The sequence below is a fragment of the Trichechus manatus genome, unplaced genomic scaffold (genome assembly GCF_000243295.1).
Source record: "Trichechus manatus latirostris isolate Lorelei unplaced genomic scaffold, TriManLat1.0 scaffold00250, whole genome shotgun sequence".
NCBI classification, from domain to species: Eukaryota; Metazoa; Chordata; class Mammalia; order Sirenia; family Trichechidae; genus Trichechus; species Trichechus manatus.
Genome location: NW_004444186.1, coordinates 953401 through 969240, shown reverse-complemented (window position 1 = coordinate 969240; position 15840 = coordinate 953401). Strand labels below are relative to the sequence as shown.

Genomic DNA, 15840 nt, shown 5'->3' with positions numbered 1-15840 from the left:
TTATATGTTTTGTTACATTAGTTCTCACAACAACCCTGTTAGGGAGTTATTATTGTCCCCATTCTACATATGAGGAAAGCGAGGCTAAGAAGGACTAAATAACTTGATCAGAACCAATTTTGCGGCTAATAGGTAGAGCCAGGATTTGAACCCAGATAGATCTGGCTCCAAAGCCCATTTTCTTTCCATTTTACCCTCTTGCTGTATGATGCGAGAGTTGACCGTGATCACTAGCCTGACCTGATCCAAGTTTAAAAAGCCCAGTTTCCATCAATGGAAAGTGCTCTTTATTTTCTCCTACAACTGGCCTGTTGTAAGGTTACTGAGTATTTTTGTGTGTAGACTTTTAGGTTGTGAAGTGTCAGGTGTGCTGAATTTATTGTCTTGTTTGTTAAGCTGAAAATAAGGAAGGAGGCTAGCTGGGCGATCACCAGCCTGTTGTGTTTATGTAAGTGGATGTTTCAGATACCAGACTCTGACAGAGACAAGTCCAGTGACTGAAAAGTTGATGGAAGGCTTGTTACTAAACTTCACCTCGTTTTCAGGAAGGAAGAACCCTAATAGTTTGGAACAGGAGTGACAAAGAGATTAAAGAGTAGATAAGCTTTAAATATCACATTGATTAGAGGCCAGGTGTGTGTTTCCTAACTCTTTGGAGACAGCCAGGGAGGGAACTTCTGGGCCAGCGGCCCAGTGGCTATTGCTGAGACAGCAGGCTGGTCAGCAGTCTGGGAAGGTATTTGGGTTTGCTGAGTGAGTTTTGTGAGACTCAGCATCTTTCTTCACAAAATTATTGTTCTTCCAAACCTGTGCTATTCCTAGTTTCAGCCTTTTTATACAGTGAAACAGGAAGGAGAATGAGTATGTAGGTTGATTTGCTATGTAACCATGGACATATATTTTCTAGTTTGAGCTAATTAGATCTTTGAGATAGCACAGACCAGGAAAAAAGTAGATAGACTCCTGAGAGAGTTGAATTGGAGTGAGTGGGAGAACAAAGGAAGTTGGGTCAGTTAATGAGATTTTAGAGAGGTAATCTCCTTGCCTTTTTAAAACCAAGTGATGTAGGAAGCCAGCTATATATGGAAATAAATGCCATTTAACTTCCAGGGCAATGAAACCCGGTTGAAAGGAAAATGAAGTTGACTCATTTGGAGATGTGAGGAGAAATTGGATGTAGGTGTAAAGAAATTACCCGGAGTCGTACTTTTGAGTCTTTATTTACAAATTAAGGTACGCATCTTGTGAAAAGTTTCTTTTAACAGAATCCCCATGAGGTTTAAAAAAGAGCAGAGCGCAGTGCAGATGGCAGGATTGTCAAAAGCCACTTTGATTGCATTGTATGCATGCTTACCCAGGATGAGGAAATTGGACTGTTGCGCTTAAAAAGCTTTATTTCCTCCTCAGCTTCCCCCTCTGTTCCCCGTGTGCTTTCCTGGATTGTGTGTGGGATTCCAGTCTAGAGGTAGGGTGGGTCTTCTCACCTGTTTCCATTCTCCCCCCAAAATTCCCAGTTTTCACGTTAGGATCTGTGAAAACGTAAACTTTTCCAGAACCAAATTAATCTTTTGATTTCATGGTTCATGTTGAGTGTTAACTGGAGTGGGGGCAGGAGGGTGGAAGATACAAGGTGTTTGGACCCTTCTGGTTTATGGGATTGTCTTTTTCCCTTTTTCCCCTTAGGAACGGCGTGAATGTTGAGGGGGCGACACACAAGCAGGTGGTGGACCTGATCCGAGCAGGCGAGAAGGAATTGATCTTGACCGTGTTATCTGTACCTCCTCATGAGGCGGATAACCTAGATCCCAGTGACGACTCGTTGGGACAGTCATTTTATGATTACACAGAAAAGCAAGCAGTGCCCATATCGGTCCCCACATACAAACATGTGGAGCAGAATGCTGAGAAGTTTGTGGTGAGTGTCAGCCCAACTCAGTCCTCAGACACCGAGCTTTTGTTTGCCCCACCTTATTGTTTATGATGTATGTGAGAGCTGGAGAATAAAGACTGCACCTTAGGTCCGTTTGTTTATCAGGAAGATGGGCTCGCATGTAACTAAAAGACGCCGATCTTGATTTACTGGAGGGGGTGAACTGTAGTAATGAAGAGTCCTGTTTTTGCTGAAGTATAATTCCATTTTGTTTTCAGAACGGTTTGAAGTTTGCATTCTGGTCTGTTATAAACCAGTGTGAAGGGTTTTTTGTTTGTTTATTTTTTGGTGGTGGTTGCCCTTTCTCTTTGCTGACAGCAGTCTCTCCCTGTTGACTCTGAAGCTGTAGAGCAAGATTAATTAAAGAAGGCGGTGTCTTCTGAAACACTGGGTGGCACAGCCTCATCCGTTTCAGAACCTGCGTGTGCCCTCCCCTCCTCTCCATGCCGTGTTCCGTCTCCCTGTTGGGAGCTATCTGTGTGAATGATTAACTCTTGTTTTTCCTCTAGGTCCTAATTATGCTCTGAATGTGGGTCCCATGGGCTGTGTTACACATTTCCAGTATGTTGCTGTTGTAGGTGTGCAAGAAAGCCCATCTTGAGTTCTGGGTTATGTGTGCCAGCCCCTTGCCTGCATACCATTTGTTCTTACAGACCTCATTGCCACTGATAGCCCAGTCGGCTTAAATGTTCTCTTGTTGCAGTATGCTTTATTTGCCTTTGATTATTTTAGGAGTGTGATATAATGAAAAATGTCCAGTATTCTTTGTAGAAGATGCAGTGGGTTCTATTAGATCTTGGCAGACAGAGTCTGTCATTTAAAGCTGACCTGCTGACTAAAGTTGCAGTCTCTGAAACTGGAATTTGTCCCTTGGATAGGAATGAGCTACTAGACATTACGATAAATCTTTTTTAGTGGGGGGATGAGAAAAGCAAGGAAGCTAGAAAGGTTGTGGAAGGACCAAATAATGTTTGACAGCATCTGTAATTGAGCTAGAGAAGGTAACATAGCTTTTACGTCTCCATGGTCTCTGTATTCTGAGAACCATACACACAGAACGTAGAGTTTTATACCGCAGGAGTGCTGTGCTTGGAATCGCAAGGCATGTGAGAGGTTGAAGTCAAGGTCAGGTCCCCAGAGTAGAGCAGACTGGATGTTGAGACCTGTAGGGAATCACCTAAGACCTTGGGAACCTCCGTAGACTTGAGAAAAGGAATGAAACTAAAAATTGTCCTGTTTTGAGCCTAGTTTACCTGCATTGACATTCACGTATTTTAAGTACTTAAGTTTATGAATTTTGACAAAAGTATATAGTCTTATTACCACATCATCACCACAGTCAAGGCACAGCACATTCCCATCACCCCAACAAGTTCCTTTGTGCCCCTTTGCAGTCAGTCCCCTTCCCCTACCACCGTTGTCCCTGGCAACCGCGGATCTGCTTTCTGTCATTGTAGTTTGTTTCTTCTAGAATGGTAAGTAAACGAAATCATACAATATGTGGTCTTTCGGTCCGCCTTCTTTCTCTTAGTCTAATCCGTTTAAGATTGCTCCACCTTGTTGCATATATATCAGTCGTTCCTTTTTAACTGCTGACTGTGTTCCGTTGTATGCCTTTGTTCGGACAGTTTGTTTATCCGTTCGCTTGTGATGCACATTTCGATTGCTTCCAGTTTTTCGCTCTTATGACTAAAGTTGCTGTGAAATAACATTAATGTACAGGTCTTTATGTGGACATACGTTTTCATTTTTCTTGAGTACATATCTAGAAATGGAATTGCAGGGTCGTACGATACTTGTAAGTTTAACCTTGTAAGAAAGTGCCAGGCTGTTTTCCAAGCGGCTGTACCATTGTTGCATTCTCGTAAGCAGTGGAGAGTTCCAGTGGCTCCACAGTCTCTTCAACACTTGATATTTTCAGTCTAATTGTAGCTATCCTGGTGGGCGTGTGGTGGGTATTTTGTTGTAATTTGCATTTAGCTAATGAGCTTCTTTTCATGTGCTTAATGGCCATTCATGTATCTTCTTTGGTGAAGTATCTGCTCCACTCTTTTGCCCATTTAAAAAATTGGGTTGTTTATCTGCTTATTTTTTGGTAAGTGTTCTTTATATATTCTAGATATAAGTCTTTTACCAGATAGATGTTTTGCAGATATTTTCTCTCAGTCTGTGGCTTGTCCTTTCTTTTTTAACAGCGTCTTTCAAAGAACAGAAGTTTTAAATTTTGATGAAGTTCAGTATATCAGTTTTTCATTTATGGATAATGCTTTTTGTGTTCTAAGAAGTCTGCTTAACCCAAGGACACCAATTTTTTTCTGTGTTTTCTTGTAGAAGCTTTATTGTTTTAACTCTTTTTAAAAATATATTTATTGAAGTAAGATTCAGATACCATGAAAGTCACTAATTTAAAGTGTACAATCCAGTAGTTTTCTTATCTTCACAGAGTTGTGTAACCATCACCAAAAACAATTTTAGAACATTGTCATAAACGTCTGTCCTCCCCCGCCCTAGGCAATCGCTAATCTGCTTTCTCTCTCTGTAGATTGACAATTCTGGAGGTTTCATAGAAATGAAATTGTATGTGGTCCTTTGTAACCAGCTTCTTTCACTTAGCATAATGTTTTCAAGGTTCATTCCTTTTTTTTTTTCAAATTTTTTTTTAATGTGCTTTAGGTGAACGTTTGCAGAGCAGATTAGTTTATCATTCAAAAATTTATATACAGTTTTTTTCATGACATTGGTTGCAATTCCCACAATGTGTTGGCATTCTCCCCCTCTCCACTCCCAGTTCTCCATTCCCATTTGTGCAGTTTTCCTGCCCGTGCCTGCCTTATCATCTTTGCCTTCGGGCAAGGGTTGCCCATTTGCCCTTCTGTACAGGCATAACTCGGAGATATTGCGGGTTTGGTTCCAGACCACTGCAATAAAGCGACTATCGCAAGAAAGCAAGTCACACGAATTTTTTGGTTTCCCAGTGTGTGTAAAAATCATGTTTACACTATTCTGTAGTCTGTTAAGTGTGCAATGGCATTATGTCTAAAAAAACCATGCACGCACCTTAATTGAAAAGTACTTTATGGCTAAAAAAATGCTAACCATCATCTGAGCCTTCTGCGAGTCCTAATCTTTTTGCTGGGGGCGGGTCTGCCTAGAAATTGACGGCTGCTGACTGATCAGGGTGGTGGTTGCTGAAGGTTGGGGTGGCTCTGGCATTTTTTGAAATAAGACAACAATGAAGTTTGCCACATCGATTGACTCTTCCTTTCACGAAAGATTTCTCTGTAGCATGTGATGCTGTTTGACAGCCTTCTACCCACAGGAGAACTTCTTTCAAAATTGGAGTCAATCCTCTCAAACCCTGCCGCTGCTTTATCAACTGAGTTTCTGTAATATTCTAAATCCTTTGTTGTCATTTCAACAGTGTTCTCAGCATCTTCACCAGGAGTGGATTCCATCTCAAGAAACTACTTTCTTTGCTTACCCATAAGAAGCAACTGCTCATCTGTTAAAATTTTATCATGAGATTGCAGCAATTCAGTCACATCTTCAGACTCCACTTCTAATACTTTTGCTGTTTCCACCGCATCCACAGTTACTTCCTACACTGAACTCTTCAACCCCTTAAAGTCATCCATGAGGGTTGGAATTAACTTCTTGCAGACTCCTGTTAATGTTAATATTTTGACCTCCTCCCATGAATCACGAATGTTCTTAATGGCATCTAGAATGGTGAATCCTTTCCAGAAGGTTTTCAGTTTACTTTGCCCAGATTCATCAGAGGAATCACTGTGTATGGCAACTATAGCTTTACAAAATGTATTTCTTAAATAATAGGACTTCAAAGTCAAAATGACTCCTTGATCCATGAGCTGCAGAATGAGTGTTGTGTTAGCAGGCATGAAAACAACGTTAATCTCCTTGCACATCTCCCTCAGAGCTCTGGGTGACCACATGCCTTGTCAATGAGCAGTAATATTTTGAAAGGAATCTTTTTTTTCTGAGCAGTAGGTCTCAACAGTGGGCTTAAAATATTCAGTAGACCATGTTGTAAACAGATACGCTGTCATCCAGGCTTTGTTGTTCCATTTACAGAGCACAAGCAGAGTAGATTTAGTGTAGTTCTTAAGGGCCCTAGGATTTTCGGAATTTTAGTGAGCATTGGCTTCAACTTAAAGTCACCAGCTGCATTAGCCCCTAACAAGAGAGTCAGCTGGTCCTTTGAAGCTTTGAAGCCAGGCATTGACTTCTCTCTAGCTATGAAAGTCCTAGATGGCATCTTCTTTCAATATAAGGCTGTTTTGTCTACATCGAAAATCTGTTGTTTAGTGCAGCCACCTTCATCAATTATCTTAGCTGGATCTTCTGGATAACTTGCTGCAGCTTCTACGTCAGCACTTGCTGCTTCACCTTGCACTTTTATGTTATGGAGACGGCTTCTTTCCTTAAACCCCATGAACCCACCTCTGCCAGTGTCACACGTTTCTTCTGCAGCTTCCTCACCTCTCTCAGCCTTCACAGAATTGAAGAGAGTTAGGGCCTTGCTCTGGATTAGGCTTTGGCTTAAGGGAATGTTGTGGCTGGTTTGATCTTCTATCCAGACCACTAAAACTTTGTCCATATCAGCAATAATGCTGTTTTGCTTTCTTATCATTAGTGTGTTCACTGGAGTAGCATTTTTAATTTCCTTCAAGAACTTTTCCTTTGCATTCACAACTTGACTAACTTGTTTGGTGCAAGAGGCCTAGCTTTTGGCCTATCTTGGCTTTCAAGATGCCTTCCTCACTAAGCTTAATAATTTCTAGCTCTTTTGCTTTAAAGTGAGAGACATGTGACTCTGTGACTCCTCCTTTGACTTGAACACTTAGAAGCCATTGTAGAGTTATTAATTGGCCTAATTTCAATATTGTCGTGTCTCAGGGAATAGGGAGGCCTGAGGAGAGTTGGAGAGAGATGGGGAATGCTGGTCGGTGGAGCAGTCAGAACACACACAACATTTATTGATTAAGTTCGCTGTCTTATATGGGCGTGGTTTGCGTGCCCCCGAAACAGTTACAGTAGTAACACCAAAGATCACTGATCGCAAATCACACAATAACAGATAAAATAATAATGAAAAAGTTTGAAATATTGTGAGACTTACCAAAATGTGACACAGAGACATGAAGTGGGCACATGCTGTTGGAAAGATGATGCCAATACCCTTGCTCGATGCAGGGTTGCCACAAACCTTCAATTTGTAAAAAACACAGTATCTGTGAAGTGCAATAAAGCAAAGCACAAAAGAAGTGAGGTATGCCTGTACTTGATTGATCTATTGTCTTATAGGCCTTTTCTAATCTTTGTCTGAAAGGTGAACTTTGAGAGTGGCTTTCGTTCTAAGTTAGAAGGGTGTCCGGGGGCCATAGTCTTGGCGGTTCCTCCAGTCTCTGTCAGACCAGTAAGTCTGGTCTTTTTTGTAAATTTGAATTTTGTGCTGTGTTTTTCTCCTGCTTTGTCTGGGACCCTCTATTGTGATCTCTGTCAGAGTGGTCGGTGGTTGTAGCCAGGCACCATCTAGTTCGTTTGGGCTCAGGCTGGTGGAGACTGTGGTTCATGTGGTCCATAAGTCCTTTGGACTAATATTTTCTTTGTGTCTTTGGTTTTTTGCATTCTCCTTTGCTCAGGACGGGATGGGACCAGTAGATGTATCTTAGATGGCCACTTGCAAGCTTTTAAGACCCCAGACATTACTCACCAGAGTAGGATGTAGAACATTTTCTTTATGAACTGTGTTATGCCAGTTGACCTAGATGTCCCCTGAGACCATGGTCCTCAACCCCAGCAGCTCAGTCCCCCAAGGTGTTTGGATGTGTCTAGAAAGCTTCTATGACTGTGCTCCCTTTATGCTCTATTATATACATGAATATACATGCGGTACATTCAAATATGCCTGTGAAAATATCCACAGTCTAACGTATCTGTGTACATGGGTATAGTCCTACACACCCTCCTCTCCCTATTTAGCATGCGTATCTGCCTGTGTATCTGCTTCTAAGTTATTATTTGTTTTTACTGTTGTTGTAGGGTCGTATATATTGTATTATTTACTGTGGTTACCTTTTTTTTTTCCTTGTGTTCCTCTAAGGGTCTTCCTTTGCCTCGGTCAGGTTGTGCTGACTTCCCCTTTATTGTGTATTGCCTTTCCCTTCACGAAAGTTAACACTTGTCTACTATCTAGTTAGTGATTTCCCTCCCCCATAACCATCAAAGATTGTTTCTTTCTGTATGTAAACCTTTTCTTGAGTTTTTATAATAGTGGTCTCATACAATATTTGTCCTTTTTTGATTGACTTATTTCAAGCAGCATTATGCCCTCCAGGTTTGTGCATGATGTGAGATGTTTCGCGAAGTCATTGTTCTTTATTGTTGCTCAGTATTCCGTAAACCCTGCTGGCACAGTGGTTAAGAACTATAGCTGCTAACCAAAAGGTCGGCAGTTTGAGTCCACCAGGTGCTCCTTGGAAACTCTATAGGGCAGTTCTGCTCTGTACTATAGGGTCGCTGTGAATTGGAATCAACTCAACAGCAGTGGGTGTGGTTTGGGTTTTTACCATAGGTTGTCCATTCATCTGTTGATGGGCACTTAGTCTGTTTCCGTCTTTTTGCTATTGTGAATAGTGTTGCAGTAAACATGGGTGTGCATATGTCTACTCGTGTGATGGCTGTTCTCTCTCTAGACTATATTCCTAGGAGTGGGATTGCTGGATCATACGGTATTTCTGTTTCTAGCTTTTCGAGGAAGCATCATATCGTTTTCCAAAGTGGTTATACAATTTCACATTCCCACCAGCAGTGTATTAAGAGTTCCAATCTCCCCACAACTTGCCAGCATTTATTCTTTTCTGAATTTTACATCAGTGCCATTCTTGCAGGGGTGAGATGATATCTCATTGTGGTTTTGTTTTGCATCTCTCTAATGGCCAGTGATTACAAGCTTCTTTTCATGTATTTGTTGGCTACCTAAGTGTCCTCTTTGGTGAAGTGTCTTCGTGTTCTTTGCCCATTTTGTGATTGGGGTGCTTGTGGGTTTTTTTGTTGTTGTTGTTGAGTTGTTGAAGTTTTCTGTATATTTTAGAGATTAACCCTTTATCAGATATGTCATTGCCAAATGTTTTTTCCAGGTCTATACGTTTTCTTTTCGCTCTCTTGTATAAGTCTTTTGATGAGCGTAAATTTTAATTTTTAGGAGGTCCTAGTTATCTAGTTTATCTTCTGGAGTTTAAGCATTTTTAGTTAAGCTTGATATTCTATTTATACCATAAATTAGGGCCCCTAGCATTGTCCATATGTTTTCTTTCATGAACTTTATGGTTTTAGGTTTTACATTTAGGTGTTTGATCCATTTTGAGTTAGTTTTTGTGTATGGGGTGAGGTATGGATCTTGTTTCGTTTTTCTGCAAATGGATATCCAGTTTTGCCGGCACCATTTGTTGAAGAGACTGTCTCTTCCCGATTTAATGGGCTTTGACCCTTTGTCGCAGATCGGGTGTCCATAGGTGGATAGATTCATTTCTGGGTTCTCAGTCCTGTTCCATTGGTTTACATGTGTGTCGTTGTACAGTAGCAGGCTGTTTTGACTTCAGTAGCTATATAGTAAGTTCTGAGATTGGGTAGTGTGAGGCCTCCTACTTTGTTCTTCTTTTTCAGTAATGCTTTACTTATCTGGGGGCTCATTCCTTTCCATATAAAGTTGATGATTAGTTTTTCCATCTCGTTAAAGCATGTTGTTGGAATTTGGATCGGGATCACATCGTCTCTATAGATTGCTTTGGGTAGTATTGATATTTTCACAGTTTTAAGTCTTCCTATCTACGAGCATGGTATGTTTTTCCATTTATGAAGCTCTCTTGGTTTCTTGCAGTAGTGTTTTATAATTTTCTTTGTATTTTTTTTTTTTAATTATGCTTTAGCTGAAAGTTTACAGAGCAAATTATTTTCTCATTAAACAATACACTAATTGTTTTGTGACATTGGTTGCCAACCCCACAATGTGTCAACGCTCTCCCCTTCTCTACTCCGTGTTCCTTGTTTTCATTCGTCCAATTTTCCTGTCCCTTCCTGCCTTCTCATCTTTGCTTTTGGGCTAGTGTGCCCATTTAGTCTCATATATGTGAGTGAACTACAAAGCACTTTCTTCCGTGTGTTATTGTTTGCCCTGTTTATTCTTGGGCTCAAGTGTGAGCCTTAGGAGTGACTTCAGTGCTGAGTTAGAAGGGTGTTCGGGGTCCATATTCTGGGGGTTTCTCCAGTTTCTGTCAGACCAGCAAGTCTGGTCTTTTTTTTTGTGAAGTTGAATTTTGTTCTACATTTTTCTCTCACTCTGTCTGGGACCTTCTGTTGTGATCCCTGTCAGGGCAGTCGGTGGTGGTAGCCAGGCACCATCTAATTGTTCTGGGCTTAGTCTGGCAGAGGTTGTGGTAGTTGTGGTCTGTTAGTCCTTTGCACTGATCTTTCCCTTATGTCTTTGGTTTTCTTCATTCTCCTTTGCTCCAGCTGGGATGGGACCAGGAGGTGTATCTTAGATGGCCCCTTGCAGGCTTTTAAGACCCCAGACGCTACTCATCATAGTCAGATATAGAACGTTTTCTTTATAAACTATGTTTTGCCAATTTAGCTAGATGTCCCCCAAGACCATGGTCCCCAGCTCTTAGCCTTGTAACTCAGTCCTTCAGCGAGTTTGAATGTATCTGTGAAGCTTCTGTGACTTTGCCTTGGTCAAGTTGTGCTGACTTTCCCAGTATTGTGTACTGCCTTACCCTTCACCATAGTTACCACTTACCTATCCAGTTAGTTTTCCCTCTTTATCCCTCCCCTCCCTCATAACCAACAAAGATCGTTTCTTTCTGTGTGTAAACTTTTTCTTGAGTTTTTATGATAGTGGTCTCATATAGTATTTCTGCTTTTGTGATTGACTTACTTCACTCAGCATAACGCCCTCCAGATTCATCCATGTTGTGAGGTGTTTTGAAGATTCATCATTGTCCTGTATCGTTGCATGGTATTCTGTTGTGTGTATATACCATAGTTTGTTTATCCATTCATCTCTTGATGGGCATTTAGGTTGTTTTCCATCTTTTTGCTATTGTGAATAATATTGCAGTGAACATGGGCATGCATATGTCTATTCATGGGACAGCTCTTATTTCTCTAGGATATATTCCTAGGAGTAGGATTGCTGGATCACATGGTGTTTCCGTTTCTAGCTTTTTAAGGAAGCACCATATCATTTTCCAAAATGGTTGTACCGTTTTGCATTCCCACCAGCAGTGCATAAGAGTTCCACTCTCCCTGCAACCTCTCCAGCATTTGTTATTTTCTGTTTTTTGTTTTTTTTTTCATTAGTGCCAATAATGTCGGGGGTGAGATGGTATCTCATTGTAGTTCTGATTTGCATTTCTGTAATGTCTAGTGATCACAAGCATTTCCACATGCATTTGTTAGCCACCTGAATGTCTTCTTTGGTGAAGTGTCTTTTCATATCTTTTGCCCATTTTTTATTTGGATTATTTGTCTTTTTGTTGTAGAGATGTTGGATTTTCCGATAGATTTTAGAGATTAGACCGTTGTCAGATATGTCATAGACAAAAATTTTCTCCTAGTCATAGATTCTCTTCTTACTCTTTTGGTGAGGTCTTTTGATGAGTGTAAGTGTTTAATTTTTAGAAGATCCCAATTATCTAGATTATCTTCTGGTGTTTGTGTATTGTTTGTATCCTATTTATGCTGTATATTAGTGCCCCTAGCATTGAGTGTAGTTTTTCTTCCATGATCTTTATAGTTCTTTGTTTTATATTTAAGTCTTTGATCCATTCGAATTAGTTTTTTGTATGGTGTGAGGTATGGGTCCTGTTTCATTTTTTTACAGATGGTCATCCGGTTTTGCCAGCACCATTTGTTAAAAAGACCGTCTTTTCCCCCATTTAATGGATTTTGGGCCTTCGTCAAAGAGCAGGTGGCCATAGATAGATGGATTTACATCTGGGTTCTCAGTTCTGTTCCATTGCTCAGTGTGTCTGTGGTTGTACCAGTACCAGGCTGTTTTGACTACCATAGCTGTATAGTAGGTTCTGAGGTCAGGTAGTGCGAGGCTTCTTAAACTTTGTTCTTCTTCAGTAACACTTTACTTACCAGGGCCTCTTTCCTCTCCATGTAAAGTTAATGATTAGTTTTTCCATCTCTTTAAAGAATGCTGTTGGTATTGGATCAGGATTGCATTGTATTTGTAGATTGCTTTGTATAGACATGACATTTTCACACTGTTGAGTCTGCTTATCCATGAGCATGGTATGTTTTTCTGTTTATGTAGGTCTGTTGGTTTCTTGCAACATTGTTTTGTTGTTTCTTTGTATAAGTCTTTTAAACGTCCCTAATTAGGTTATTCCTAAGTACTTTATCTTTTTAGGGGTTATCGTAAATGGTATTGTTTTTGCTTTTGGAATTTTGTTTGTTAATGTAGAGGAATCTGACTGATTTTTGTACGTTGATCTTGTATCTTGCCACTTTACTGAATCCTTCTGTTATTTATAATAGCTTTCTTTTGGATTATCTAGGATTTTCTATGTACAGGATCATATCTTCTGTGCATAGGGGGTAGTTGTACTTCTTCTTTACCAGTTTAGATACCTTTTATTTCCCTTTCTTGACTTATTCCTCTAGCTAGGACTCACAGTACGGTGTTGAATAAGAGTGGTGATAAAAAGCATCCTTGTCTGGTTCCCATTCTCAGGTGGAATGCTTTCAGTCTTTCTCCATTGGGAATAATGTTGGCTGTTGGTTTTGTGTATATGCCCTTAATGATGTTGAGGAATTTTCCTTCTATTCCTATTTTGATGAGAATTTTTAATCAGGAATGAGTGTTGGAGTTTATCAGATGCCTTTTCTGCATCGTTTGAGATGAGCATGTGATTCTTTTCCTTTGTTTTATTTATGTGGTGGATTACCTTGATGGATTTTCTAATATCAGACCATCTTTGTATACCTGGTATGCATCCGACCTGGTCATGATGTATTATTTTTTTGATACTCTTTTGAATTCTGTGGGCTAGAATTTTGTTGAGAATTTTTGCATGTGTATTCATTAGGGATATTAGTCTGTAATTTTCTTTTTTTGTGGTGTCTTTGCCTGCCTTTGGTATCAGGGTTATGCTGGCTTCATAGAATGAATTTGGGAGTATTCCTTCCTTTTCTATACTCTGAAATAGTTTGAGTAGTATTGGTGTGAGCTCTTCTCTGAATGTTTGATAGAATTCTCCTATGAAGTCCTCCAGGCCAGGATTTTTGTTGTTATTGTTGGTAGTTTTTTTTTTAATGACCTCTTCAGTTTCTTCTTTTGAGTTTATTCCGATTTTCTGCCTAAGTTTGTGTTAATTTGGGTAGGTAGTGTGTTTTTAGGAATTTGTCCTTTTCTTCTAGGGTTTCGAATTTTTTGGCGTATAATTTTTCATACTATTCTGTTATCCTTTTTATTTCAGTTGATTCTGTTGTGATGTTGCCCATCTCATTTCTTACTTGGGTTATTTGCATCTTCTTTTTTTCTTTTATAAGTTTGGCCAGTGGTTAGTCGGTTGTATTGATCCTTTCAAAGAACCAGCTTCTAGTCTTGTTTCAGTTGGTTTTCTGTTTTGTTTATTTGTGCTCTAATCTTTATTATTTTCTTTCTTCTGGAGGCTGTGTGGATTTCTTTTGCTGTTCTTTTTCTGTTTGTTCTGGTTGTTGGGTTAAGGTATTGATTTTGGCCTTTTCTTCTTTCTTTATATGTGTGTTTATTGCTATAAGCTGGCCACTGAGCACTGCTTTTGCTCTGTTCCAAAGGTTTGGGTATGTTGTATTTTCATTCTCTTTGATTCTAGGGATTTTTTAATTTCATCTTTAATTTCTGCTGTTACCCAGTGGTTTTTAAGCATGATGTCATTTAGTTGCTAAGTATTTGATTTTTTTTCCTTGTTCTTCCTGTTATTGATTTCTAATTTTATAGTGGAGTGTTCTGAGAAGATGCTTTGTATTATTTTGATATTTTTGAATTTATTGAGGCTTGCTTTGTGGCCTACAATATGGTCTATTCTAGAGAATGATGCGTGTGTGCTGGAGAAGAATGTGTACTGTGCTCTTATTGGATAGAGTGCTCTGTATGTGTCTGTGAGAGCAAGTTGATTGATTGTTATTTTGATCTTCTGTACCTTTGTTGAATTTCTTTCTAGTTGTTCTGTCCATCGTTGAAAGTGGTGTGTTAAAGTCTCCTGCTATTACCATAGAGCTATTTCTCTTTTCAGTTTTGTTAGGGTTTGTTTTACGTACTTTGGAGCTCTGTCGTTGGGTGCATAGATTTTATTATGGTTATGCCTCTTGATGGATTGGTCCCATAATCATTATATAATGTCCTTCCTTGTCTCTTATGATGGAGTTTGATTTAAAGTCTATTTTATTGGAGGTTAATATTGCCAGTCCTGTTCTTTTTTGTTTACTATTTGCTTGATATATTTTTCCCATCCTTTGATTTTTAACCTCTTTATGTCTTTGTGTCTAAGGTGTGTCTCTTCTAGGCAGTATATTGGTGGATCATGTTTTTTTTTTTCCCCCATTCTGCCACTCTCTGTCTCTTGTCTGGTGCATTTAACCTGTTTACATTCAGTGTGATTATCGATAGATGTGTATCTACTGCTGTCATTTCATTATGCTTTTTTATATAGCATTGATAGTTTCTTTGTTCCACTTAATTTTCTGTGCTGAGTTCTTTTTGTTCATGGACTGTCTTTTCATTTCCTTCATTTTTGTTGATTTTGTGTTTACTGAGTCTTTTTTATTTTTATCTTTTTGTTGGTGGGTAGGTTTGTTAATTTTCTTTGGGTTACTGTGAGGTTTATCATCCAATGTTTAAAACAGTTTGTTATTTTTAGAAATCGCCTTGACTTCCTCTCCATATGGAAGTTCTGTAACTACGCTACTCGTTCCCCCTTTTGGTTTTGAAATTGTCGTTGATTTCATATTGCCATCTCTGGTTTCCTGTTTTTGGTTCTGTAGCTTTGTTTTACTTTTGAGATTTCTATCTGGGTTGGCATCTTGGTGATGCTGTCATGTGGCTTGCTCTCAGGTTATTAACTGCTGTTGGTTCTCTGTCTGAAGGACTCCCTTTAATATTTCTTGTAAGAATGGTCTGGTTTTTACAAATTCCCTTAATTTCTGTTTATCTGGGAATGGCCTAATTTTGCCATCGTATTTGAGAGACAGTTTTGCAGAGTATATGATTCTTGGTTGGCAATTCTGTTCTTTCAGGGTTTTATGTATGCTGTCCCATTGCCTTCTTGCCTGCATGGTATCTGCCGAGAAATCAGAGTTTAGTCTTATCGGAGTCCCTGTTTAGGTGATGTTTCGTTTTTTCTAAACTGCTCTCAGAATTCATCATCTTTGGACTTGGAAAGTTTGATTATGATATGTCTTGGTTTCTTTCTTTTGGGATCTATCCTGTATTTGGGGTTTGTTGAGCTTCTTGGATGAAAATCTTCTTGTCTTTCATGATACTGGGCAAGTTTTCTTCCAGCAGATCTTCAGAAATTCTCTCCGTGGTGTTTTTTGTTTCCTCCTATTCTGGGATTCCCATTGTGTATAAATTATTCCTTTTCATAGTGTCCCACATAACTCAGGCTTTCTTCATTTTTTTCATTCTTTTTTTCTGATTGTTCTTCAAACAAAATGATATCAAAGTATTTGTCCTCTATTTTGCTAATTCTTATTTCAGTTGTACAACTTTGTCCTTCCATCGAGTTATCTGTTTCTGATGTTTTATTGTTAATTTTCTAGATTTCTAGTTGCTGTTTTTGTATGATTTCTAATTGTCTATTTAATTTGTCATTTTGTTCTTATATTGTTTTCCTGAA

The 15840-nt window shown here is 39.3% G+C and overlaps 1 protein-coding gene across 2 annotated transcripts in view; it reads left to right on the top strand.

The window, feature by feature from the left end:
• The window catches only part of SNX27 (sorting nexin 27), a 94719-nt gene that overhangs the window by 25370 nt on the left and 53509 nt on the right, over positions 1 to 15840 (top strand). For both annotated transcript variants that reach the window (XM_004389535.2, XM_023724619.1), the window contains exon 2: positions 1684 to 1915. In XM_004389535.2, coding sequence (XP_004389592.1) covers positions 1684 to 1915 — 232 coding nt within the window. The remainder of the gene's footprint in view (positions 1 to 1683; positions 1916 to 15840) is intronic.